Source organism: Dermacentor albipictus, chromosome 2 (genome assembly GCF_038994185.2).
Source record: "Dermacentor albipictus isolate Rhodes 1998 colony chromosome 2, USDA_Dalb.pri_finalv2, whole genome shotgun sequence".
In the NCBI taxonomy this organism is placed as follows: domain Eukaryota; kingdom Metazoa; phylum Arthropoda; class Arachnida; order Ixodida; family Ixodidae; genus Dermacentor; species Dermacentor albipictus.
Genome location: NC_091822.1, coordinates 203267626 through 203294595, shown reverse-complemented (window position 1 = coordinate 203294595; position 26970 = coordinate 203267626). Strand labels below are relative to the sequence as shown.

At 47.3% G+C, this 26970-nt stretch overlaps 1 protein-coding gene across 3 annotated transcripts in view; it reads left to right on the top strand.

The window, feature by feature from the left end:
• Positions 1-26970, top strand: part of LOC135897324 (uncharacterized) — a 297711-nt gene that overhangs the window by 162382 nt on the left and 108359 nt on the right. For all 3 annotated transcript variants that reach the window (XM_065425928.1, XM_065425927.1, XM_065425929.1), the window contains one exon: positions 21307-21390. In XM_065425928.1, coding sequence (XP_065282000.1) covers positions 21307-21390 — 84 coding nt within the window. The remainder of the gene's footprint in view (positions 1-21306; positions 21391-26970) is intronic.

The following is a 26970-nucleotide window of genomic DNA, read 5'->3' as shown; positions in this document are numbered from 1 at the left end:
TTTTGGCCTCAGCCAACGCAGTGGTATACGCCACGTACACAGATGGATACGACACAAGCGCCCCGCCAGACTGGGCTAGACACTCGCAGAATGCTTTCTACTCGCATCCAAGACAAATGCGTGGGCGCAGAGCACGCTTTCAGCCGTTCAGACGGCTGAATTTTCGAGTTAGATTTTCCTGTTTTTTTTAGCTCCTCAGCGCTATCTTCTGTGAAAGTGGTGAATGCGCTACATTACAAACAAAAGCAATTCGCTTCTACATTCACGGGATAGAATATATCCGACTCATCCCAAACAATAGCATAAAATATGAAGAAGACATTTCCAAGCATTCCCCAGTACCCGCACGTTCTTTCCTGCACTTTAAGAGCACGAATAGACGGGCGACTATGTGTTTTGGAAAGATCTCGGCCTCAGCCGACGCGGTGGTACGCCACGTACGCAAAGATGGATACGACACAAGCGTCACAGCGAACAGACAAACAAACAGCGTCACAGCGACGGAGTTGCTTTTCGCCAACTGCGTCACGATGTTCGGGGCCGTGCCATAAACCTCAATTGCTTGAAATGCAGCGCAGATTGTCAAACAATATTTCTCACCTTGCCGTACTCCAATAGTGTAGTGGTGCCGTGTCGAAGTGCAGAAGGAATGCAAGAATTCGCCGAAAGGCCAGGAAACCAGGCTACATCCAAAAAAAGAAAATCGCAGTTTTGGCTGAAAGGCGAAGCATCGACTGGGATAGCAAATTATTAGATAGCTATGCCAAGTAAGGCTGGTAGTTTTCTCGGCCGTATAAACTTGTAAACATTCGCTTACTAACTAAATTAACAAGCACGCTGTCAAACGCGCACAGGTAAACACGAACACATCTCGCTCGATGAACGCGGAAACTCGCTGTCTGAACTCTGGAATGAGGAATTGCGGCAGCAGCAACGAGCGAATGGACCTTCGTGCACCTTTCGCTCCAACGCGAACGAAACGTTGAAAGAGCACCGCATACGAAGCTACCGGCACTAGGCACACTCTGCAAACATCGCAGATCGCTTTAAAGATGAGGGCCGCGTGGGTGCGCACTTTGGCCGCGTCGCATAAAACGCCTTAAACTTCGTAAAGTAGTGCCACGCTTTGAAGAACGCCGCCGACTCCTCGCGCGCTCTGGCCGAGGCCGAGGTTGCGTCGCTATTGACCTAATAGCATCATGTGGGCCCTCGCGCCTTGCTTCAGTGCCATTTTTGCTCGAGAAGCGTCTACGGAGTGGCGAGGAGCGTATGTTTGCGCCGTTGCTACGCTCGAGCAGTGTAGGTGGCGCCACGGTCGACGAGGAAGTGTGACAGAGAGGAGAAACGAGGAGTTGTGAAGGCGGAGGAGGAGAGTGTCGCTACTTTACGAAGTATAAGGGGTTTTAGCGTCGCAGATGCCTTTTAAGATGCGGCGCCCCACAGCCGCGCCGAAGCAGCAGCAGCCGGTGACGAACTCCCACAAACCCCTCCCTCGTCTCACTCCCGTGCCTCGCGCGTAGCAGAAGAGGGCGCGCTTCCACCCCGTCCTAACTCTCTCCTCGCTCGCGCACGCGATCTAAGATAGAATTAAGCACGGAGGAAGGAAACTAAGGAGAGGCCCTACCCCCTCCGCGCGCTAGGAGAAAAGTGTGGCGGAAATGACGTAGTAGGTTCTCATTTTTTTGCTGCTTTCTTATTTTTTTTGCTGCATGGCCCCGCCTTTTGGGCCACAATGGCGGCGTTGTTCTGATTTTTTGAGCGCTCACACGTGTTGCTCTGGTAGGTTTCGTGCCGTGACAAAGGCGCTGTGTGGGGCGGGTTTGCGTTAGTCACCGTGTCTTGTTGCGCTGTGTTACCTGCACCGTGCTCTGCCGGATGTTGCGCGAGCGCTCGCGCTCCGCGCGCGATACCACGCGCAGCGCGGCGTGGTTTCGCGAAAGATGTAAACAAGAGAGGAGGGTGGCACAAAAGGCGGAGCATCGCCATGAGCAACGCCAACTTCCGGCTTCACTTTTGCTTCACAAAGAGTGACGTCAGGGCCTCTCCTTAGTTTCTTTCCTCCGTGGAATTAAGTCATTTGTGATATTGGCGGCGAGGAGTTACGGAGTCGCCATCTATCGGAAGCGCCTCGCTGGCGTCGTATGAGGGATCACGCGGCACGCTCCTCATAGGTTTTGCTGTCAGCGCTCACTGAAAACACCACGCGGGAGCTCTCTCGGACATTTCTGTAAGTACTTTCGAAACAAGAGGACTTTTTTACTTACTAAGTAGTAATCTTGGGCAAACTGAAAACACAGAATCGTTTAAAGACGCTATCTTTTTACCGAATGCGTACAGTGAACGCCACTGCGCGCTGTCTCCGCGATAGATCGAGTCTCCCGAACCGGCTTCTTGCTTGAAAGGTAGGCAAACGTTGAGAGCAAACTATGTGAAATATGTTCTTATAGTGTTTCTATAACTAAATGAAGCGTAATAGAATGAAGGCTCAATGCAGCGACCGACTGTGCGTCTGCATGCTTGTCCGCGCGCTGTTTCGCTTTCGCTGCGTGCGCGTTTTCGCACCGTGTCATGAGCTTTAGGCCGCAGAATATGAGCATTTGACAGTATACAAGCAACCATTGTTGCTTGGGCGCTATCAAAGTTGTTCAAAAATAATTTCGTTGTAGAGACCTCGACGCCTACGGGGACTGTGATGTGCCGTCGCGACGATTCAATCTCCTTTTTTCTTCTAAATTATTGGACGTTTCAATATTATTTCTCGAGTTGCGACACACTATGTTTATCGGTGTTCTCAGCGTGCGATTTCCCTATTCTTCTTTTTTGTAATACAGTGTATTAATTGATAACGCAAACATGACCATATGTCATGCTTTTTTTATGTACTTCTTACCGCTGCCTCTACACTCCAGTGAACTTGCCAGTATCTATAGCATCGACAAGTTCATAGACCAAACCGTCATGACATTAGTCGGGCAGAGGACTCAGGCGAGCGTCTCAGTGCGCGTTTTCCGAACATCGCAGACCCGGCGCAGTAGCAGAAATCTTCCTCGCGTCTGTGCTTGCTGCATATCCGAGTTGTAGCCGGTGACTGTTTGCCGGTTTTATGTTTCGCGAGCCAAGCTTCGCGCAGCTTCTTGTCCTGCGGCTACGTGTGAATAAGGCTGACACCGGGCTCCGTTGCGTACGTCCGGCACTGCGTCACCGAGCAGTAGCCTACCATGTTGCGCGCCTTCAAAGGCAGCCACTACCTATTGTAGTGCTTTCAAGCGTTGTAAAGGCGACACTCCAAGCGGGAAAATTTCGCCACTAAATGAGGACCGCAGGCTACGAGGAAATTTAAACTTTCGCTTTCAGCTCGCTTCGGCGCTCCCGAAGCAGCTGACGTGGCTGCTATGTCCACGTGATCCCTCATAGCACGTCACGCCGACGGTGGCGCCAGCTTTTCCAGTGGTGAAGCTCGAGGCCAATACATAGCATTCTGACAGATGTGCAGTTTGGTTTCCGGTATGGAATGTCTGCAGAGCTTGCCTTGCTGACGCAAAAAGAAATCATTTGAAATAAGTTTGAGAACGAAATGTTAACTCTAGGTGTATTCGTTGAGTTTTCCAGGGCTTTCGATTCGACTAACTATGAAACTCGATTTTCAAAATTAAACCATTATGGCTTTCGCGGGATTCCCCTTAAAGTTTTGAAATCATATCTTGAGCACAGAAGGCAGTGCGTCGCAATTGGATAAAAACTTTATCAGCAAGGAAATTAACATAAGGCGTTCCACAAGGAAGCGTACTTGGACCGATTTTATTTAAAACTTATGTTAATGGCATAACGAATATTAGTGAACACGCACAATTCATTGTCTATGCGGATGATACTAGCCTTTTTTTCAGGTCACTTGATATTGCACAACTTACAAATATGGCAAACTTTTAACCTATTGCAAAAGTGGAGTAGTATAGATTCTTTAGCTATTAATGCGAATAAAACTAAGGGTCTGTTGTTTACGCCACCACAAAAACAAGTACACTGAAATACTGCTCTTTACGTCGGCACAGAAAGGATAGAATTAGTTGATAATGTAAAAACGTTAGGTGTAATTTTTAACAAACATATAATTTGGGATACACACGTTGAGCGTATTATGTTCCCTTTGGCGAGAGCATGTGGAATAATCTGTCGATTACGACACATATTGTCCTCTAAGGTAAAACTGATTTTATGTAACAGTCTCTTCCTTTCACATGTTAGCTATTGTAATCTAGTGTGGGGTACTACATCACAAGCAAACATACGAAGCCTAAAAGCATTACAAAAGAAAACTGTCCGACATGTTCTCAACGCACCGTTTGATGCACATACAATTGAGATTTTTCGTGCTCTTAATGTGCTCGAACGAAAAAACCAGTCAAAAACACAAAGGACAAGGACAAGGATTTCTATGATTATAACCTAGCCTTAAAAATTTTTTAAATATTTTCGCTGTAACAACAAGGTTTTTACAAATTTGTGCAATTTATTCAAATCAAGGGAATCGTTACATGAATTCAGAAAGCAGAGCCAGTGGGTATTACCTTTCACAAGAACTAATTACGGTTTCAAGCGATTGCACTACCAGGTGCCGAGAATATTAAACTTGATACACGCTTCCCGTACCGAACTAAATGCTATTACGAGAAATGCACTGAAATTAAATTTAATTAATAATGATGAAATTTTATCTCTGATAATATTTGCATTTTTTTACCATGTTCCAAATCTATCGCTTTTCCATCGTTCTGCATTTCTTCTTATGTTCCGCTCAACACTGCCGTTACATACTGAATAGAATTGTTGGTATTACTTCTAATTTGTATTTTTTCAGGTGTTGCTTATCATTTGTGCATGATCTTTTTGCGGCCCTTTTTCTGGATATAGATGTATGTCTACATGCGCAGATGCAAATATGTATAGATACGGAGTTGGTGTAGATACGCATGTGAATATATGCATATAGATGTTATAAATATTGTGATGTGAATATGGATGCCTGTATAATATGAAATTGTTTTGTACATGTGTAACACATTCTATTTGTGAATATGCTGCCACTGTTCGTCAAAGATAGGGGACAGGAACCTCGTCAAGCTGCGATTGTGCAGCTTTTTGTTCCTGCCCTTGCATTTTCTTTTGCTGTAGAAAGGAAAATGCGAAATAAAGATGAAGTTGAAGACTAAGCCGCGTTCGCGGGCTCGTCCGCTTTCAGCCGCACACAGGGCACACGGCCCGCGGCGGTTTTATCGCCCTTTGTGCGGATCCTCACGACGACGCTGACGGTGACGGCAGAAGTGCACCTGGAGTGTCCATATACTTGCTATCGCAATAAAGATTCACCGACGATTACAATGCTCCCTAATGCGAAATTTGAGCGCCGCTCTGTATGTGTTTTCATTTCGCGATATACTTATTGGCTGGCGCGGACAATCTGTCTCGTTGCAAATGCGGTCGGATGGCTCATGTAGGACATGCATCGACTTCCGTCGGTTGAGTGACGTGCTCATTCCAGATACAGAGCTAATACCACGAACTGATATGGTTTTCGCCGAATAAAGGGCAAAGCGCTACTTCTTAATATTCGACCTTGTCAAAGGGTATTGGCAAATCCCTCCCTCTGACTGAGCAGTCGATCGAAAGAACGGCATTTTCAACAGTATCAGGCCAATATCAGTTCCGTTTCATGCCTTTTGGCATAAGAACTGCATCGCAAATTTTCACTCGTTTAATGAGAAACGTACTAGAAGGCGTCTCAAACGTCCAGCACAATATTCAGGGTGTTCTGGTGGCGACTGACACGTGGGATGAGCATATGGTTTCAGTAGAAATGGTGCTAAAACGGATCAGTGAGGCTGGGCTCACGATAAAACCTGAGAAGTGCCAGATCGGAGCAAGGAAAATCACATTCATGGGACAAGTGATAGGTTCCGGTGTGACTGAACCACTGCTGACAACTCTTCAGAAAGTAATAGAGGCGGAACGACCACGCACCAAAAAAACAGGTTCAGGCTTTACTTGGTCTAGCTGGCTATTACCATCAATTAATAGCCGAACCGTAAACAGAACTTACCCGAAAACAAGCGCCAAACAATGTCACTGGACGCCAGAATGTCAGATAGCGTTTGAGGAACTCAAGATTGCGCTGCAAGCACCTGACTTGTTAAAGGAGTTTATCCGTCGTACAGACGCATCGGACACTGCAATGGGAGCTGTACTGATGCAAGAACGCGAAGGCATTCTACACCCAATCTCGTATGCCGGTATAAGACTTCTCCAATGGGAAACAAAATATGCCGCTATTGAGCAAGAATGTTTAACTCTTGTGTGGGCAATCCACATGTTTTCCTTGTACTTATACGGAAGACGGTTCACAGTATAGACAGACCACCAACCATTACAAAATTTGGCAACACAAAGTTGGAAAACGCACGCATACTGCGCTAGGTGTTAGTATTGCAGGAGTTTGACTTTAGAGTTGTACACATTACGGGTGTTGAGAATTTGAAAGCGTATTACCTCAGCCGAGTGTAATCACTCGTTACAGAAGATGGTGTTTCGTTGGAATAAGATTTATAATAATTTGTCAGTGTTTGCTAGTTGAAAGATGCTTTGGATTTTCGTGACTGAATAACATGTGTTATGTTGTCTTGTGGAGTATACGTGTAAGATGTTAAACAGGACCAACTGTGGTTAACGACTATTCATGCTGTTAGTCGACACCAAATGTTATACGCACCTCTGTTTTCTGTTTGTTTGTTTATTTGTGTGTTTGTTATTTTGGGGGGAAAAACATTAACTGTAGGGTAATGTCATGAGGTGCACGTGCTGCGTTGAAAAGGAAAGGCGAAGGCGACAACGATAACGACAAAGGCGCGAGCATGATCGTTCAATGGTACCAGAAAAAGGTGAAAGATAAAAAAGGAGAACCTCCGGAGAGCCTCGTGGCGCGATCGTGGAACGCGGGAGGGGCTTTGGTGATGTAGGAATTGGAGCGAAGAAGACCAACGGCGGAGGAAGCAGGCCGTTGGCCCATGTGTCCGGTCTCCTGCCTATGTCTGGCGTTCCTGGGCCTACGGCTCAACGTATGAAGCTGGCGTTTGCCTGCGAGCCGCCCAGCGGAGCACCAACCACAGCTTCTGTGCTCGCGACCTTCCCTCCTGGCTTATGTTCGTGCCCCATCGTGCCACGTCGTCTCGCCTCCCGACTCCAGTTGGGGTACCTCAGCAGCAGCCCACTCGTCGTCTGCACCATTACAGCCGTAACCTTCTCCGACGCCCCACACCGAACAATATGGTGATGCGTGAACTTTAATCATTTGATTCTGTATTCTGCAGACTGTTTAGAGACTCCATACTTTAAGTGATCCATATTAATCTTTGTCAGTAACTATATGTCGTCAAATTCATATAAAGCATTGTTTGTGTGCGACAGAGAGCCTAAGCTTCGTATTTCCTAAATCGGTCTGTATTGACCACGTTAAAGAACCTATTACGGTGAAAAGATATACACCGCGACAAGCGTATGGTAAAAAGAATGTCATCATCCTCTTCTGCGTTTGCTTCTCCGGAGGCTGCTGCTTACGGCGCGGCTGTGCGTGCGCCGTATCTTAACGGCCCGCGTGGGTGCGCCGTAAGTGCGCGCCCGCGCGGACCTCATCTTCAAAGCGATCTGCGATGTTTGCAGAGTATGCGTGGTGCCACTAGCTTCGTATGCGCTGTGCTTTCGACGTTAGGTTCGCGTTGAAGTGAGAGATGCACGAAAGTCAATTCGCTCGTTGCTGCTGCCGCAATTCCTCACTCCAGCGTTTTCACATCGAGCTTGAAAAGAAATCTGACCAACCATACAGGCTAATAAAAACACTTCGTGGACCATGCACGCCGCTTGCCCATTTGTGGCTGGCTGGTAGGGTGCGCTAGTTACTGCACGTATGCCATTATTTCGGTAAAATAATTATTTCGGCCGGGACAAATACGGTACTATTGTCGGTGACAACTTTCTTCGGAATTCCAAACGGAGCAAAAAAACCGCGAAGCTCTCTGATGACGGTAGCAGAAGTTGCGCTTGCCATGCATCTGACCTAGAACCACTGGTAAAGCCATCTACATTACTCAAAAAAAATCTCGCTGCCCTTCCACTCTGTGAAGAAGGATCACCAGCGAAGCTGTGTATCTGGGCCCCTTAATGGCAAACTGGACCTCCGCCGCGGGTCGGTCCGGTTTTCCACTATCTTCGGGATCGGCCCACGTAGGGGAGTGCTTAACGCTTGCTTCACCTCCGCCGCGGGCCGGCGCGGCATTGCACTATCTTCGTGATCGGCCCACGTATTGGGAGTGCTTAACGCCTGCTTCACCTCCGCCGCGAGTCGGGCCGGTATTGCACTATCTCTGGGATCGGCCCACGTATAGGGGGTTTTTTGCTTACGACACGAAAATTTACTTGGACCGTAGAGGTATACAGCTACGCTGTAAAACATGTTGCCTTCAATTGGTGCCTCGCAGGGCTGTGTCGGCTGCTTCAAGTTGATCAGGGGCACTTTTAGCTCATCGTTTCCGGACTCCTGGCATGTCATGCATTGCTTTTCGCGACGGACTTCATTGCATCAATGATTTGGTGTCCGGCGTGAATGAGTTACGTCACGTCACTGCGTGCGGCTTTCGGAATCTGTGCTCAGTACCCCCGGAGGAGGCGACCACAATGTGTAGAGAGGACATTTTCTTTTCTCCAATAAGGCTGTAAAACTTCTTTGAGTTCACGCAGTTTGCTGGTCTGTAGGGCTGTGAATACCGTCAGAAGCGTTGGGTGTTTCCTTGTCATGGAGGCAGTCTTGTCAGTTGAAAGGAGTGAATTTCGTACCGTTTTTACCATTAGAGCGTCCGCCAGAGCGCATGGTTCGTCTTCCGACCATGGTAAAGGAAGGCGGCTCAACGCATCAGTGTTTTGGTGAACTTTGATTGCCTGGTTGGTATACCATCTCGTAGCTGCAAACAGTCAGTTTCACAGCCCATCGCTTCATGCAAGGCGACAGGATTGGAGGAATTGGCCTTCCAGGGCTTAGGATGCCGAGTTTGTGGTCAGTCAGTAATTTCAATATCGTATGGCCAAGTACTCGTGAAAGTGGACGCCACTGATGACTCGAGTGATTCTTTCACGATTCATTTGTGAATTCGGGAGGCGAAAGTTATATATGCTTTCCCGCCTTGGTCGACCTATTGAGCGACAACCGCGCTAACTCCATGTGGGGATGCGTCACAAGAGAGAAATAAGTAGCGGCTTGGATTCGTCGTAGCACGAGCGCTTTACGGTACTTGAAAGCAGCTGAATGTCACGGTTCCAATTTCCATGGTATGCCCCTTGATATCAGGTGATACAAGTCTTTCGCTATCGGCGCGCAGTTTCCTTAGAACTTGTCGTAGAATTAAATCAGTTCTTGGAAGCGGTGAAGTGCTGCCTTTGATGTTGATTCTGGTTAACTCTTTGATGGATTTTAGCTTTGGTAGCCTTAGTTTAAGAGCAAGAGAAATACTCCGACTCCAGCGATGACATATTTTGCTGCTGGGCATGTTAACACTAGCTACAGGGCTCACCGTCATATTTACACCGATGGCTCCGTTACACCTACATCATCTGCCATTGGTGTGTGGATTCCATCTGATAGTGTTACCATCTCTACCACTCTCGGCCACCGCAGTTCAACTACATCCACTGAACTAAGTGCACTGTGGGCCGCTTTGATTTACATCAGACCAGACAGCTGAGTCTTGGGTCATCTTCACCGATCCCAGAGCGGCCCTGCAGTCCCTGAAGTCGCCACGCATGCAGGAACTCGTAATGGAAATCCGACACCTACACAATAAAGCTTGCGAACTGCATCACAGCGTTGTGCGGCAGTGCTCACCAGCGCACTGTGGTATACAAGGCAACGTCCAGGCTGGCCGTGCTGCCAAAACTAGACTCGACACTTCGAGAGAAATGCTCAAGGTACCTTTTTCGAGAAAAGACGCGGCGACACTGCTTGGCGTCTCCAGGGATCCTTCTCGACAGATGCCAGCTACCACTACGGACCTCTATACAAAACAGATCCATCGTGTGACTTTTACATGCCGCAAGGCCTGCCTTCACCGCATAGGACTCAACGTGGCCTACCCAAACTATTTGGATGTAAGATTCAACTGACGAGCTCGCCAATGCACTCTGAATGTAATACTCCCTTAACAATTGCAGCATGTTCTGTACGACTACTGCCGCTACGCGACAGAAAGCGCTACTGACGTTCTTGCGGGTCACGAGCCTTAACAGGAAGCTTTAGCTCGGGTGCTCCTATCTAAATACATGTTTGAGAGTTTGAGAGTTCTTTATTGTGCATAATAATAAGGTTACAAATGAGGATTATACAGAAATACAGAGGAAGGTCCCTTAGTCAACAGACTGTACAGGCGACCTCCCATTACAAATTATTATTATTATTTGTTTTGCACACATATACACATATACACAGGTAACAGGAAAGGGAAAGCGAGGAGCAAGCTGGCAACTGCCGCCGGAAGGGGCACAACGCCTGCCTACTCCTCTGAAGGGAGGCGACAGCAACACAGAAATGAAAGATAGGAAGGAGGGGAGGAAAAAGGAAAAAGGAAAGGAGAGCAACAGGACAAATCTAAAGACCAAAGTACAACACTGCAACAGGACAAATCTAAAGACTAAAGTACAACTCTGCAGCCGGAATTAAAGTGACGCCGCGTCGAACAGCCTCCACAATTATCAACCGCGTCCATGGCTAGTTCGCTATGCGGCTGATTGTGTTCTCCACGATGAGACGCCAAGTAAAGCTGCACGTAATCACCGTTTCACGTAATCACCTGCACGTAATCGCCAATTCACAATATACACTACAAGGTGTTTGAACCCGCCACCTCCCATCTTCGAAGGAAGAAGCGTTGGGGTACAGTACTGATCACACACAGTAGGGCCGGTCACTGAAGGTCACGCTACAACAGAATGTCGAATGTTCATGCTACAAACGTGAACCTAAGTTAGTTAGGTCTATAAAGGTTAGTAGGGCGCGATGGGCCTGATCACGTTTAGATGCACAGCCACTGGGGTATAAACATTCTTCGAGTGTCGCACACCGCAGGCCAAGGAGATGATAGTTTCTCACTAGTGACATGCGCTGCGCACTGAAAGCGGGACACTCAAGTAGAAGGTGCTGAAGTGTCTCGTAACAGCCACAAGACGTACACAATGGACTTTCCGCATGCCCTTGTCTGTATAAACGTTCGTGCACGTTCACGCAACCAACCCTCAGCTTGAGCAGTTGTGCTCTAGCGCGACGAGGCAAGCCTCGACCACGAACACGGGGCGGAAACGTTCCATCTGCGACGAGCTGATCTGGATGCTGCTTGAGTAGGTGGCGACGAATCAGCAGACGAGCGTCATCAAGTTTGCACGTAATTTCTGGGCAGTCACAGTTGTTATGAACGCAACTTGAAGCGAGCCGATCAGCCTCTTCATTTCCGGCTATTCCTACGTGTGAAGGTATCCATTGAGCAACGAGACATACCCCACGTGATGTAATTTTGCTCGCAGAGTCATTAATGCTGCGCACAAGTGGACAATCAAGCTCACTGCGTTGTAACCTGCTAAGGGCAGCACGGGAGTCCGTAAAGATGACAACCTTCGATGTAATTAACTCCTCTTGCACGTATTTCAGTGCAACATTAATCGCTGCTAGTTCCGCAGTTGTTGACGAAGTTGGATGAGGTATTTGAAAGATACGTCGTACTTCTGTTGAAGGGCAGTAAAAAGCTGCAGAGGCGCCTTGACCGTCGTTGTGTACAGATGCATCCGTGAAAACTTGAAGGTAATCTGGAAACTTTTCGAACAAGTGAGACTGAGCCAATTGAAATATTGCCGAAACAGCCATATCAGACTTTTTGTGCATGTCAGGGATTGTGAGGAAAATGGGGAATACGTGTTTCGTGATACCTTTGGAGGCGGAGACGTATCTGAAGCAGCATGTTCAAAAATGGTAGTGATATCCATAAATAATTCCGCCATTTTTCCCATGCGAGATAAGGGGCGGTGAATCAGACGATCAAGGAGCGACTGACCATTCGATGCGAAATGAGGAGGATATGTGAATACAAAGCAGCTATATGCAAACACACAAGATACCATATTAAGTTAGTCACTAGCTAACGCTGTAAAATATTTCATGACACAAAGCACATATTAAATTAATTTTAACGATCAAATTGTTATACGGAGCGCAAAAATTTGCGAAGGTTTCATTTGTATGTGTAAAAATGAGAGAATATCTTAATATAGCATGGTATTGAGTTTCATAGTGCGGCTGAAAAATTAGTAGTAAATTTACCATAATTAGTTGTAGGTGTTGGTAGTAAATAGCTGTTCGTAGAAGCGAAACGGGTAGACGTGGAATGTGGATACTGGCTGTTCGTAATTATGGGGAATGGGAGCTCTCCGTTAACAGATTTATAAACAAGTATTCCGAGTGAGTATTTATTTAGTTTCTGTAACGACAAAATACGCTTAGATCTGAGCAATGGAGATACTTCCGATGTGTAGCTGCTACGTGTAATGATACGAATTGCTTGATTTTGGATATGCTGTAGTGGGGATAAATGTGTGGGATACGTGTTCCCCCATGATGATATGCAATAATTACTATGCGTGTTAATAAAGGCGTAGTAGAGGGAGATGAGTGTCTTCACGTTAAAGAAATTGCGAACTTTAATTAATATTCTAATTCCATATGCTGCCTTCTTTGTTAAGGATAAAACATGCTCATCAAATTTTAGGTGTTTATCTATTAGGAAGCCAAGAAAGAGAACACTATCAGTAGGATAAAGTGTCATCATCCTCATCATTATACGCCTGTTTTATGTCCACAGCAGGACGAAGGCTTCTCATGTGATCTCCAATTACCCCTGTCCTGTGCTAACCGATTCCAACTAGCGCCCACGAATTTCCTAATTTCATCGCTCCACCTAATCTTTTGTCATCCAGGATTGCGTTTTCCTTCTCTTGGTACCCATTCTGTAACCCTAATGGTCCAACGCTTATCTAACCGGCGCATTACATTACCTGCCCAGTTCCATCTTTTCCTCTTGATGTCAATTAGAATATCGTCTATACCCGGTTAAAACACGTTGGCGGGCTAGTTGGTTAGAATCCATGGTAGTGTGCATAAGCGCGAGTGGACGAGGACGAAGAAAGAAACAGATACACAGACACAGCGCTTCACTTTCAACTATAGATTTTATTTTCGCACGCATCGATAAATATATACCGTGCGAGCGTAAACAAACATAACAGCAAAAAAGAACATTGAGTGGTGCATTTCGTTGAACCGAACACGTGTGCAAGGCAAGGGAAAAAAACATGTACTACAATGGTCACAAACATAAACCAAGGAATCGTATCTCCTTTTCTGATAGTGACACCGAAGGCTTGCTTACGCACTTTTGCTCTAATTTTGCTATCTTGTAGGCCTCTACAATCTCCCTCGTCATCCTGCTATGCTCCTTATACAGAATGGAAGTGCTTTCAAACATGGGCTTGCAGGAACAATCTCGGCAGTGAATACCCAAAATGAAAGGTGTGTATCTGAGACTGTGGATGTGCCTACGCGGTCGCGTCCCCTTGGCGAAAAGTTATCCTTGAACAAGACTGTTAAGTTCTTGAAAGACAATGCGCTCACACTTATCCCTGCGGATAAGGAGGGTGGTTTCGTGTTGATGAACAGGACGATGTATAATTCAAAGGCTCGTGAAGCCATTTCGTCAACTCTCAGGGTCCACAAGGACATAACACTTAAGAAAGTCCAAAATGAAGCAAAGACGCTATGCAAAAACTTCAAACTAGATGGCTTATCCCGGTCTATTGAAGAAAGCACAAAGGGGGACCTTGAATTGTTTTTCTCTGCAAAAACGCACAAGCCGGAATGCCCCCTCAGAGTGATAGTGTCAGAAAATGCTACTTGGCAGAAACATGTAGCGACGTACTTACAAAAGCACTTAAAGCTCTTGCCAATCGACGACCCATTTTTGGTAACCAAGTCAGAACAAGCGGTGGAATTCTTTGAAGCCTGTCAAGACAGGGATCTTGTCGCTTTTTCCATTGACTTAAAAGACCTGTACTATTCTCTCCCACAGAATGACGTGATGAAATGTGCATCTGACTGCATTGACAAGTTTGGAGCAGTTCGTTTTCAAAACGCTTGTGGTTTGACTAGCGAAAGATTTTTAGAACTTTTTCGTTTTTATGTTAATTCGACTTACGCGACTTGGGAAGGAAATGTTGTCAAACAAAAAGATGGCATATGCATTGGGTCATGTATTGCTCCCTGCTTAAGTGACTTGTATCTAGCTAACCGCGACCAGGTTCTTGATGAACGCCTGAAAAATGACACCAATGTCGCGAAAGTGTTCAGATTCGTTGACGATTTTCTAATCATTTTAAATAACAAATCAGACAATTTTGACTCGCTGGTTTCAAAACCCGTAACCTCATTCACTAATGTGTTGTCCCCTTTTTTGCTGTTACGTTTGTTTCCGCTCGCACAGTACATATTTATCGATGCGTGCGAAAATAAAATCTATAGTTGAAAGTGAAGCGCTGTGTCTGTGTATCTGTTTCTTTCTTCGTCCTCGTTGAGTCGCGCTTATACACACTACCATGGCGTCTGTACCCGTTTCCTCTCTGATCCAAACCGCTCTCTTTCTGTCTCTTAACATTATGCCTAGCAATCTTCGTTCCATCGCTCTTTGCGCGGTCCTTAACTTGTTCTCAAGCTTCTTTCTCAGTCTGCCAGTTTCTGCCCCATATGTCAGCACTGGTAAAATGCACTGATTGTAGACATTCCTTTTCAATGATAATGGTAAGCTTCCAGTCAGGAGCTGGTAGTGTCCGTCGTATGCGATTTAACCCATTTTTATTCTTCTGTGAATTTCCTTCTCATGATCAGGGTTCCGTGTGAATAATTGACCTAGGTAAACGTACTCCTTCACAGACTCTAGAGGCCTACTGGCGATTCTAAACTCCTGCTCCTTTGTCCGGCTAGTTATCATTATCTTTGTCTTTTGCATATTCATCTACAACCCCACTCTCTGTTAAGGTCCTCAATCATTTGTTGTAACTCGTCTCCGTTGTTGCTGAATAGAACAATGTCATCGGCAAACCGAAGCTTGCTGAGATATTCGCCGTCGATTTTTACTCCTAAGCCTTCCCAGTTTAATAGCTTGAGTATTTCGCCTAAGCTCGCAGTGAATACCACTGGAGAGATTGTGTCTCCCTGTCTGACTCCTTAATTAAAGGTATCGTCCTGGTTTTCTTGTGCAGAATTAAGGTAGCTGTAGAACCTCTGTAGATGTGACCTCATCGCTAGTTATAGGAAGAGTTCCTGTATCGTGTTCATTACTGTTTCTAATTGAACTATCCTGACTCCTCTGGGTACTGTACAGGTCAGTAAGGAATTCTTCCGCTGCTTTTACTATATCCTCGAGATTTGATTGTTGATAGTATTACCCTGCTTATCTTTCAGTGCATACATGTTAGTTTGTCCTACGCCAAGTTTCTTTCTCTCCAAATTCAGGGGGCGCCCATACCTTACAGCTTCTTCAGTCTTTCTCACGTTATAATTTCGAATATCTTTTATTTTCGCCTTGTTGATCAGATTTGACAGTTCTGCGAATTCTATGCTATCTCTTGAGTTGGACACTTTCATTTTTGTTGTTTCTTTATTAGGTCCTTTGTTACTTGGGAGAGCTTGCCTACTGGTTGCCTTGGTGCCTTGCCTCCCAGTTCAATTGCCGCCTCTGAAGCCAACCTAGTTACGGTTTCATTAATTGGCTCTATGTCATCTTCATGTGTCTGTTCTAATGCAGCATATTTGTTTGCAAGTACCAGCCTGAATTTGTCTGCTTTTATTCTTACTGCCTCTAGGTTGACCTGTTTCTTCTTGACCAGCTTAGCTCTTTCTTTCTTCAAATTGAGGTGAATCCTAGCCCTCACTAACCTATGCTCACTGCATTTTACCCTACCTATCACTTCTACATCCTGCACAATGCTAGGATCAGCAGAAAGTATGAAATCAATTTCATTTCTTGTTTCACCATTAGGGCTTTTCCAGGTTCACTTTCTGTTGCTACGCTTCCTGAAAAAGGTGTTCACTAGTCGAAGCTTATTCCTTTCTGCGAATTCTACCAGCATCTCTCCTCTAGCGTTCCTAGAATCAACGCCGTAGTTGCCAATTGCTTGTTCACCAGCCTGCTTTTTCCCCACTTTTGCATTGAAGTCGCCAATTACTACAGTATACTGAGTTTGCACTTTTCTCTTCGCTAATTCAGCATCTTCATAAAATTGATATACTTCCTCATCATCGTGACTGGATGTTGAAGCGCAGGCTTGCACTACCTTTAATCTATAACTCTCATTAAGTTTGATTACGACTACAGCTACCCTCTCATTAATACTGTAGAATTCGTCAAGGTTGCCCGCTATGTCCGTGTGGATTAGGAATCCTACCCGGTAGTGCTTCCTATCTAGGAGACCTCAATAGCAGAGAACATGTCTGTTGTTCAGCAATATATAAGCCTCACCAGCTCTAATCTCACCAAGGCCGATGATATCTCAAAGAATGTCTGATAATTCCTCAGAGTCCTGCTAAGCTAGCCTCACTCGAGAGGGTTCGGGTGTTAAACGTTGCAAGAGTCAGTTTCCATTGGCGGCCTGTCCAGATCCAGAGATTCTTAAAACCCTCTGCTACCTTACAGGTATAACCGTCGCCTTGCTCAGGTGCTCCGCAGCTGCTGGGGACTGAGGGCCGTGGGTGAATTGTAGCGATCATTTGGGAGGGGGTGGCCGAATACTGCACCAGGGAGGTCAATTCCTGTTCTGGTGAGGGAGTGTCTTGTTGAAGCTTTGTCGGCCTTCCTATTTGGTTGTACCTGGATTAGTATGGCCCCATTCGCTCTCGGCATCTTGTGCCGGTGACAGGCATCACGACGCTCTTGATTGTCTTCACGGTGCCAAATATTTTTCGTCCAGCGACCTTCAATCTGTTTATTGGCAGATTTCCGTCGATGAGCAAAACCAACAAAAGACCTTTTTCGTCACTCCAGATGGCCTCTAACAATTTAAGGTTCCGCCGTTCGGTTTATGCCATGCCCCTGCCACGTTCGAACGGATGGTCGACTCTTTGCTTCAAGGTTTCAAATGGTCAACTTGCTTTTGTTACCTCGACGACGTACTTGTGTTTTCTCCTACATTTGAGACGCACCTTGAGCGCGTCGCAGCTAACCTTGACGTCTTCCGCAAGGCTGAGCTCCAATTAAACTTATCGAAGTGCCACTTCGGGCGCCGGCAGATTACAGTGCTAGGCCATCTCGTCGATGCTACCAGAGTACAACCCGACCCGGAGAAGGTTCGAGCTGTAACGGCCTTTCCCGTACATCAGTCTGTCAAAGACGTCCGGACTTTTGTGGGGCTCTGTTCTTAATTCCGACGGTTCGTGAAGGATTTCGCAGCAATCGCTCGACCACACACAGAACTTCTGAAGAAAGACGTGCCTTTTACGGGGGGTTCCCCTCTGGCTGCCGCATTTCCACGCCTTATCACGATTCTCACCAAGCCACCGGTCTTGGCCCACTTTGACCCGTCCGCACCTACAGAGGACCGAACCGATACCAGTGGTTATGGTATCGGCGCCGTCTTATTGCAACGCCAACACGGACACGACCGCGTTGCAGCCTACGCTAGCCGGCTCCTGACACCTGCAGAGCACAACTATTCGATTACCGAGCGCGAATGTCTTGCTCTCGTCTGGGCTGTTGTAAAGTTCCGCCCATACTTATATGGCCAGCCCTTCTCTGTAATCACAGACCAGAATATCCCTATATATATAATATATATATATATATATATATATATATATATATATATATATATATATATATGTGTGTGTGTGTGTGCGTGCGTGCGTGTGTGTGGGGGGGGGGGGGTCATTAAAGCTTATTTCTGTCTCTCTAACGCTTTGAACAGCACGCTTACGAGTGCTGAAGGTAGGAGACGTCATCGATAGCATTTGTTCGCAAGACGATGCTAGCTTTAAGTAGAGTGGCTGGCTGGTTAGTTGATGCGTTTCGGAACATCTCTTCACTGATGAGCGAGTAGGCAGCTCCTGAATCTACCTCGAATACGACGGTTGCGCCTTGAGCTTCCAACGAGACCATAAGCTTCTGGTCTTAGATGCGCGTCACGACGTTCAAGCCATGTGATATCGTTTATTGCAGTGTTCTTGAGAGGTCGAAAGCTTCCGGCTGGCCAACCGCATGCAGCTTGCGATGTGGAACATGCGGCTTGTTAGACGGGAATTGGATGCTTCGTTCTTTCCGCTCTTTCTTTAAGCAGGCTTCGTCAATGTGGCCTACCTTTTTGCTGTAGGGACATTTGTCAGTGCGGCATGTGCACTTGTCGGGGCTGTGCTGCTCGTCACGGCGGAAGCAGAGCCTTGCTGGGTGCTTGTTCCGGTCGTGGGTTGCCGATGACTTGGCGGTTGCAGATGACTTGGCATTTCGGAGGCCTTTGATGCGCTGTTGGCGGACCTTGGCGTTCTCTGCTCTCAATTCGATGTTAAGGGCCTTCTGCAAAGAAAGTGAGGTGCTTCTCAGAATAGAATCTGCTGGACATTGCCGTCTTGGAGTCCGCAGACAAACCGGTCGCGTAGCATTGTGTTAGCGGTATCATCGTTCCTGACGATGGAGTCGAACTTGCCTGTGCTTCCTCCGATTGCGGCTGTTCTGGCGCCAATGTTGGAGTGCCGAAATTACACTGGGTTGCCAGTTTATTCAGTGCTGCTACAAAGGCTACAATAGACTCGCCTGACAGCTAGTACCGACGCTGGAAGCAGCATCTGATGTAGAACTCCGAGGGCTGTGGCTCGAAATTCTGGCGGAGGAGAAAGACGATATCCTTGAACGGGACGGTGCTCGGCTTTTTCAGTGCCGCCAATGTCTTCACTGTCTCATAGGCGGAGAACCCAGGAAATGTCAACAAAATGCCACGCTTCCGAGCGTCCTCCTTGATGCCTTTGGCCTCGAAGTAAAAGCTTAGGCGCTGTGACCACGATGCCCAGCCGGTCCCGGAAAATTCTTCAATAGAGTAATTTGTCACCATGGAGGCCTCAGTCATAGGGAAAACTACGCGTGGCCTCTTCGCCGATGTTGTGTCTTTAGAAGTGTTTATTTAGATTACGATGCGTACTGCTTGGGTACAGGGGTTCTGCCTTGCTTGAGTCCTGAGTCGCTGTCTGCGGCACTGCTTGGGTTCGGGCATGGTTCAGGTTAAAGGATACGGCCGTTTGACTTGCGGTTCGACAGAGCGACGATTGTATAGACAGAAATAGGTGCAATTGCCGGGCGGGACGTAGCAGCACTGAAGCGCAAAAGTAACGGGAATGCATACTTATTTCGTCGTGCTCTTGAGGAATGAATATCTCGAAGCTGATGTCATCCTGGAAATTCGTTCGATTAGCGAACTCACTGGTTACAATTCATATATTCTTGTGTGCCATAAAGTAAATATTTAAAAAGTGAATTAGTGAATTTTGTTAATTCGTCGATTATGCACTTCGATTTCTTGTGCAAGTAATGTCCGCCTCTGAGTAATTCAGCTCAGTGACTGGAATTATTCTATCACCCACAGGCGAGTTTTTTTAATTGTTTATGTTATATAAAAACACCCAGTATGTACCACTTGTTCAAGAACCAATGAGTAACGGGCACCCTATTTGTGCGCCAGTGTCTCCTGCTGTCACGTCAGTTAAGAAAACATTATGTAGCCCGTGCTTTTACACCACTGCGGCTTGTGGGTTCTCCTACGTGCTCTTGGGGCAAAGGAACGACAACACAGTAGTACAAACAATCACAAGGGCATTTATTGCACCTTTCACAGATCAATGCCAGCTAGCCGAGTTGCTATCCACAAAACATGCCGATGGGCGCGCGACAAATCTAGAAGTCCGACTCACCGTGACCGGATAGCGAGCGAATATGTTCGCCCCATGCTGGATCCCAACGCCTGGTCGTTCGCGTGTACGGTCGCGCCAACGGTGGCGCGTTCGAAGGCAGCCACGCGAGACAGTCTCGCAGAGGCATGGGTCGGCGCGCGCGCGCGGGACGTCCTCGCTGTTAGCCGATCCGCCGGGAAAAAAAGACAGCCTCTTCTCCCCTGCGCCCCCAAGTAACCCTGCCGTGAGGCGGCGTTAGCAGCGCCATCTCTCGCACTGCGCCCCAACCACATCCACCGCCGCAGGCATCACGCAGGCCACGCAGCGAAACCGGATTACAGGAGACGCGCTATGCGGGAAAAACATCAGGGGGCACGCGAGAGTCGCGCATCCCCACAGGCTAGAGTATTGATCTCCAGACTATTTTCCTGCTTAATGCTCGTTTGACACCGATGTTCATGTGCCGGTAATCTGGTGCTATTATACGGTTAGGGGAATGGTTTGTCACATAATATCTCTAGACTTTCTGCTGACCATACTCTCAGCGGTACTCCGCTGCGCTCGCTTCGCTCGTGAAGCTGTCAGTCTATTTAATTTTAATGCCTGAAATTTATTTAGGACTTAACGACAAAACAGCAGTTTTATTGCTATAGCCACTGGCAGGAGCTCATTTAAATGCACACATGTTCCTTTGACTGAACCCGAATTTCTAAAAACAGAAACATTTTGGGGAACTCGCGTCTTGTATTGAGAGAAGTCCTATACGATTCATATTCGGTTAGGATTAGATTTTAAAATGTACTATTTGCACCTCTATAGTCACCCGCCGTGGTTGTTCAGTGGCTATTGTGTTGGGCTGCTGAGCACGAGGTCGCGGAATCGAATCTCGGCATGGCGGCCGCATTTCGATGGGGGTGAAATGCGAAAACACCCGTGTACTTAGATTTACGTGCACGTTAAAGATCCCCAGGTGGTAGAAATTTCCGGAGCCCTCCACTACGGCATGCCTCATAATCAGAAAGTGGTTCTGGCACGTAAAACCCCATAATTTACTTTTATTAACACCTCTATAGCACCTGGCTCCTTGGTTAAACCAGCCTACGCTACGCCAATCCCTCATGCATTGGATATCGGAAATTCTAGGTATGATCGGAGGGCCAGCAGAGTACAATCCTGCGTCCTCCCCAATGCTGACAAAACACATGTGGCAGTTATGTGAAGCACCTTGTAATGTATTTTCCCATTCATTGCAGTATCATTTAGACGTTGACTACGGTGGATCGCCTAAGGAATACACCTGTACCATGAAAGACTTCCTGTGGTATAAGACTGTCCGAGTAAGTTGCCTCACACTTATTGTTCAGTTTATGTAATTGCATTTACAAGAGTATTAGCTATTTTTTGGCCATCAAAGGCATTTCTCCTTTCCAGAGAGCTCGCTATTTCCTGCCCTCTGGCGTACTTTTTGGTCAACCTGTCAAGTAACTGAATGTTGTATGTCCTCGGTTGGAATGTTTCGAGACAGTAATGAGTTTAAAGGACGTTTGTCGCCCTTCCGACGAGCAGTGCACAAAGGAGCAGACACGTGTATGCAAGGTTGGCATGGTAAAACTCGCAAAGTCTGAGGCCTTTCGCATAACGTCGACAACATTTTGCGCACATTGGGTCCCCACCACTATCCTGAAGGACAGACACGCGGGCGAACGCAGAGCGCGCGTGGAAAGTTCCGGTGTTTCGCGTGCTCTGTTGCCGGTGTCGTCGAGTTTTCCGTGGTATTCCAACATACACATGCCGTCTTTGCCGCATAACATAGCGCTGCGAAGCCAAGCTTGATTCCCCGCAGCGGGCATAAGTGGACCATCTTGATGAAGGTGTCGTTGGCTACTACAAAACAAAGGTGTGTCAGGGAGAGCTCTTGATTGCTGAATTTACAACTACATGCCTGCCGAGTTACAAAGCAAAACTTACCTAATCACAGTGTCTCTTACGGATAGATGTCATTTTGACTTCCATACTTTGAATACTTTATACCAGGCCTTGAATCATAGTCATCTGAACTACTGAACTACTGCATAACTTCTAGGGGTGATACCTATCACTGTGATCTTTTTCTACAGCACGTTCAACATGAAGCCATCTGCATTCTTACTGGGAATAATCACCAAACTCATCTTTACAAACAGCTCAATGCACTCCGTATTACTGATGTTGTTATATTTGGTGTTTAGACATTTACGTATCGAGCAGTTAAAAACCAAACACTTCTCATGTTCGTTCTCTTCCAAATGCTGCATCACTTGCTCTATTGCACGTTTTTTTCTTCGTAGGGTACATGCAGTGTTTATGTTTTGATTAAATTAAGCAATCCCTTTTCTTATAACCGCTAGCTTCATGAGAAAATTTGTAACACACATGACTTCTTATCAGTGTGTGCTTTGTGAGATACCGTGAACCAACTTGTTCTGCTTTATTCAACTATTCTTCTTGTTTTACGTAATATTAGCATTTTTTCATCAGTATGTCAACTCCTAGTATTTTTACTACTAATAGTTTTTCACCACTCTTAATTTCATATTTTTTTTTTGGGGGGGGGGGGGATACTGTTAATGAATTTTATTATAGCAGGTACTACGGGACCTCTTTCTGCGTGTTATATGTACCCATTCTTTCTTTCTTTTTATTTATTCACGGCACCTTACATACTCCTCATCGGAGGATAGTGTAAGGGGGTCTTCGAACTGCGAACATACAAGGCATCATAACATGCGAGAAATAAGCAAGAGCATGCGCTAAACAAGTAAATTAGGTATTAGACAGGTACTGAGCAGTTAGAACGCTACTTACTCATGAAATATTCGTGCAGACGGTAATGGGGTGCTTCGAGATCTGTAATGGAGACAATACCGTCAGGAAGATCATTCCAAAGTTAAATGACATGTGGCAACGCTGATGAGTTAAAACGCTTGTGTTTTACCGAAGACACGCTTGATGCCAACGTGATTATGGAGCCGTGTATATGTATTCAGAGTGACTAAATATTCAACTGTAAAAGCCAGTCATACATGTCTTAAGAACGGTGTTGCGCTCAAGCCACCATGTCAGCTGAACACGTGCAAATTTCTCTGTTAGGTTTGCTATGTATGACGTAGGGAAACCGGTCATAAAATGTCGGGTCTCCTCTTTTTTTTTTTTTTACTAAGCTTCAGCGCACCAGGCCACCTTCCATGACGAAGGCGCATGTTTTGGTCTCCCACATGTAATTGAAATAGGCTCCAACGCTCCTTTTATACATTCTTGGGGCAGGTTATCGTTTCGTTCGTAATGCCATCAGGCTCAGGAGAACCACAGCGCTGACGCAGAAAACGTAATACCCAGGTGCTGGAATAATCGTACGCAAACATTCTGGGGCGATTTAGCAGTAAATGCGAGAGAAATGTGTTAGCATTACATCGTACCTTTTTGAGGTCCCGGATCTATCATTTCAACCGCGTTCAGCACATTGCAAAGTGTTGTTCTCGAGATCATTCAACACACATGCTGCCTCTTCGAGAAGCGAAGTGCAACTGACAGTGGTCAAGAGACAGAGATGAAACTAATGTCTAGTGGTGTGGGCTGCAAGCCCGGGCCAGGCGCGGCCCAATCTGCGCTTAGAGGTCCGCTAGTCCATGTCGCTGCAGTACAACGGCGGCAGACAACCATCAGTTGCACTATATCTTGATACGGAACAGCCGCCACAGTGCGGCTGCAATGAGGAGGAAGAAGACGACGTGTGTGCCCGCTTGATATAGCGTCACCATCTTTGCCACCGTCGGTCTACGTGTAAATATATTGTAGATAGACTTGTACATCAGCTACACGTAACATTAATTCGGTGGAGGTGGACGTTCCCCGTACCCGTCATGGAGCTTCGCAGCGGTCGCAACGGCGACAATGCAACTTCGGCTCCTGCTGGCGGCACTTCATCTACGCAAGCGTCTCCGCCTGCAGGCCCGACCTACGTCGCCGTTCCCCCCCCCCCTCGGGATCCTGGTGTTTTCACAGGAGTGGGCAGTCCTGATGTTGACGACTGGCTCTGCTTATACGAACGTGTCAGCAACAGTCACAGGTGGGATCCGACTATTATGCTTGCCAACGTTCTTTTCTACCTCGACGAAGCTCCACTAGCTTGGTTCCAGACTCACGAAGAGGAGATTTCGAGCTCGGATCTCCTCAAAGAAAAGCTCTGCGACCTTTTTGGCAATCCGTTTGGTCGCCAAGTCAATGCCAAGAAAGCCCTTGCCACAAGTGCATAGACGTCGACCGAGTCCTACGTGTCGTACATTCTCGATGTCTTGGCCCTTTGTGTCAAGGCTGACCCAAACATGTCTGTGGACGATAAGGTTAATCACGTCCTCAAAGGCATTGCTGACGACGCCTTCAATTTACTGGTGTTTACGAACGACACCTGCATCGATACCATCCTCAAGGAGTGATGCCGTCTCGAGCATGCTAAAAGCCGCCGGGTATCCCAGCACATCACGCGACTTCCCAACACAGCTGCTACGTCATCTTGTGGCGGCCTCTTCCACCAGCCGTCGCGATGTGACAACTTGATCCGCATCGTTCGTCGTGCGGTCGAAGCGACACAACCGGCGGCCCCTTCATTCCCGTCACAAGATCATTCTCCGGTGACAATCTCCTTAACCCAGGCCGTCGTCCGTCAAGAGATGTCGAACGTCGGCCTGCAATCGATTCGTTCCGTACGCTCGGAACCTCATTCTCCACGCACGTCCCCACCCCACTCTTTTTACTCCTCTTATTGACAGCGCAACCCCTCCGAATGGCGAACCGTGGATGACAAGCCGATGTCTTTTAACTGTCCACGCATTATACATGTCGCTCGCCACTGCCGGAGCCGCTGGACTTCTGACGCGCTATTCCCCTGATTACCACCCTCGTCCCTCTACGCGTCCTTTTCCTTCGCTCCTTCTATGCCCGTCCCATCATCGGATTCTGCGACACCTTTGACACGACCCCGCTACTCCCGCTCGCCTTCTCCCTCCCGTCGTCAATCTCGTTTGCCCCCGTCACGCCGTGCTCCTTCACCGACCTACTCACCGCACCCCCGACCGGAAAACTAGAAAATGCAGCTTGTGGAGGTGAAGCTGCAATGACGACATTGGCACCAAATCGTCGCTTCACCTTACCCACGAACAAGAATCTTTTGGACGTTCTCGTCGACAATGTTCCTGTGTGCGCGTTGATTGACACCGGGGCGCATGTGTCCATTATGAGTGCTGCTCTTCGCCGTCGGCTCAAGTAAGTTCTGACGCCTGCCCCGAACCGAGTTGTACAAGTCGCCGACGGAGGGACTGTCGCTATTGTTGGCATGTGCTCTGCGCGAGTCACCATTGCTGAGAGACACACCGTCGTCCTCTTCGCCGTCATCGAGCATTGCCCTCACGAACTCATTCTCGGTCTGGATCTCCTTCCCAATCATTCTGCCCTCATTGACTGTTCGGCCGGCTCACTTTACCTTGACTGGCCTCTTCTTGCCGACCCTGTGGACCCCCCTCCAAGCCATTTGAGCTGCATGGATTTTATTCGTCTACCGCCTCGCTCTGTGCCACACGTCGACTTATTGTCCTCACAAGCTGTACCTGACGGCAATTACGTGGTCGCGCCAATTCTGGCCGTTATACTTACACAGGGTGTCACCGTGCCGCACACTGTGCTGACAATTACTGGCAACCGCGCTTGCCTTCCCCTTGTCAATTTCGCGATAACCGCGCAAGTTCTGCCTCAAGGGATCTCATTAGCGATAATTAGCGCTTTGCAGGATGGTGAGGTCGAGGCATTCACAGTGGAAGATCGTTACAGCTAAACCCATACCGTGACGTCATCGCACGGTACTGACGTCGACATGGAGAAGATGGTTTCCTCTGACCTTTTACCTGCTCAAGTTGAAGCCCGCTGCCGCGTTCTTGAAGGCAATCGCGACATTTTTTACTTTGATATTGATAATCGACCCTTAGGTGAAACGTCTGTTGTGACCCTTCGCATAAATACTGGCGATGTGAACCCTATTTATCGACGTCCATATCGTGTTTCTGCGTCAGAACGAGCTGTTATCCAACAGGAAAGAAAAAAGATGCTTGAAAAGGACATTATCGAGCCTTCCTGTAGCCCCTGGGCTTCTCCCGTCGTACTTGTAAAAAAAAATGGAACTTGGCGCTTTTGTGTAGGCTATCGCCACCTGAACAAAATCACAAAAAAGGATGTGTACCCTTTGCCACGTATTGATGACGCTCTAGACTGCCTGTATGGTGCCACCTATTTTTCTTCTATCGACTTACGGTCCAGCTACTGGCAGATATCCATCGAAGACATGGACCGAAAGAAGACTGCATTTGTTACCGCTGACGGCCTTTATCAGTTCAAAGTGGTGCCTTTCGGTCTCTGCAATGCTCCCGCCACCTTCGCACGAATGATAGACTCTGCTTCAGTGGTTCAAGAGGTCCAGCTGTTTGTGCTATCTGGACGTCGTCATCGTTTATTCGCCCACATTCGACACGCATATAGACCGCCTTTCAGCGATTCTTAACGGGTTCCGCCGCGCCGGTCTCCAGTTGAAGTCGTCAACATGTCACTTCGCTCGCCGCCAAATCACCGTCCTTGCACACCTCGTGTATGCATGAAGCGTGCGACCTGATACGGACAAAATTTGTCCCGTTACGAACTTACCTGTTCCGAAGTCTGCCAAGGGCGTTCGTAGTTTCGTAGGGCTGTGCTCTTATTTCTGACGCTTTGTGAAGGATTTTCCGACCATCGCACGTACCCTTACCGACCTCTTGAAGAAAGACGCCCCTTTTTCAAGGGGTCCTGACCACGCCGCATCTTTTTGGCAGCTCACTACTTTCCTTACCACGCCTCCAATT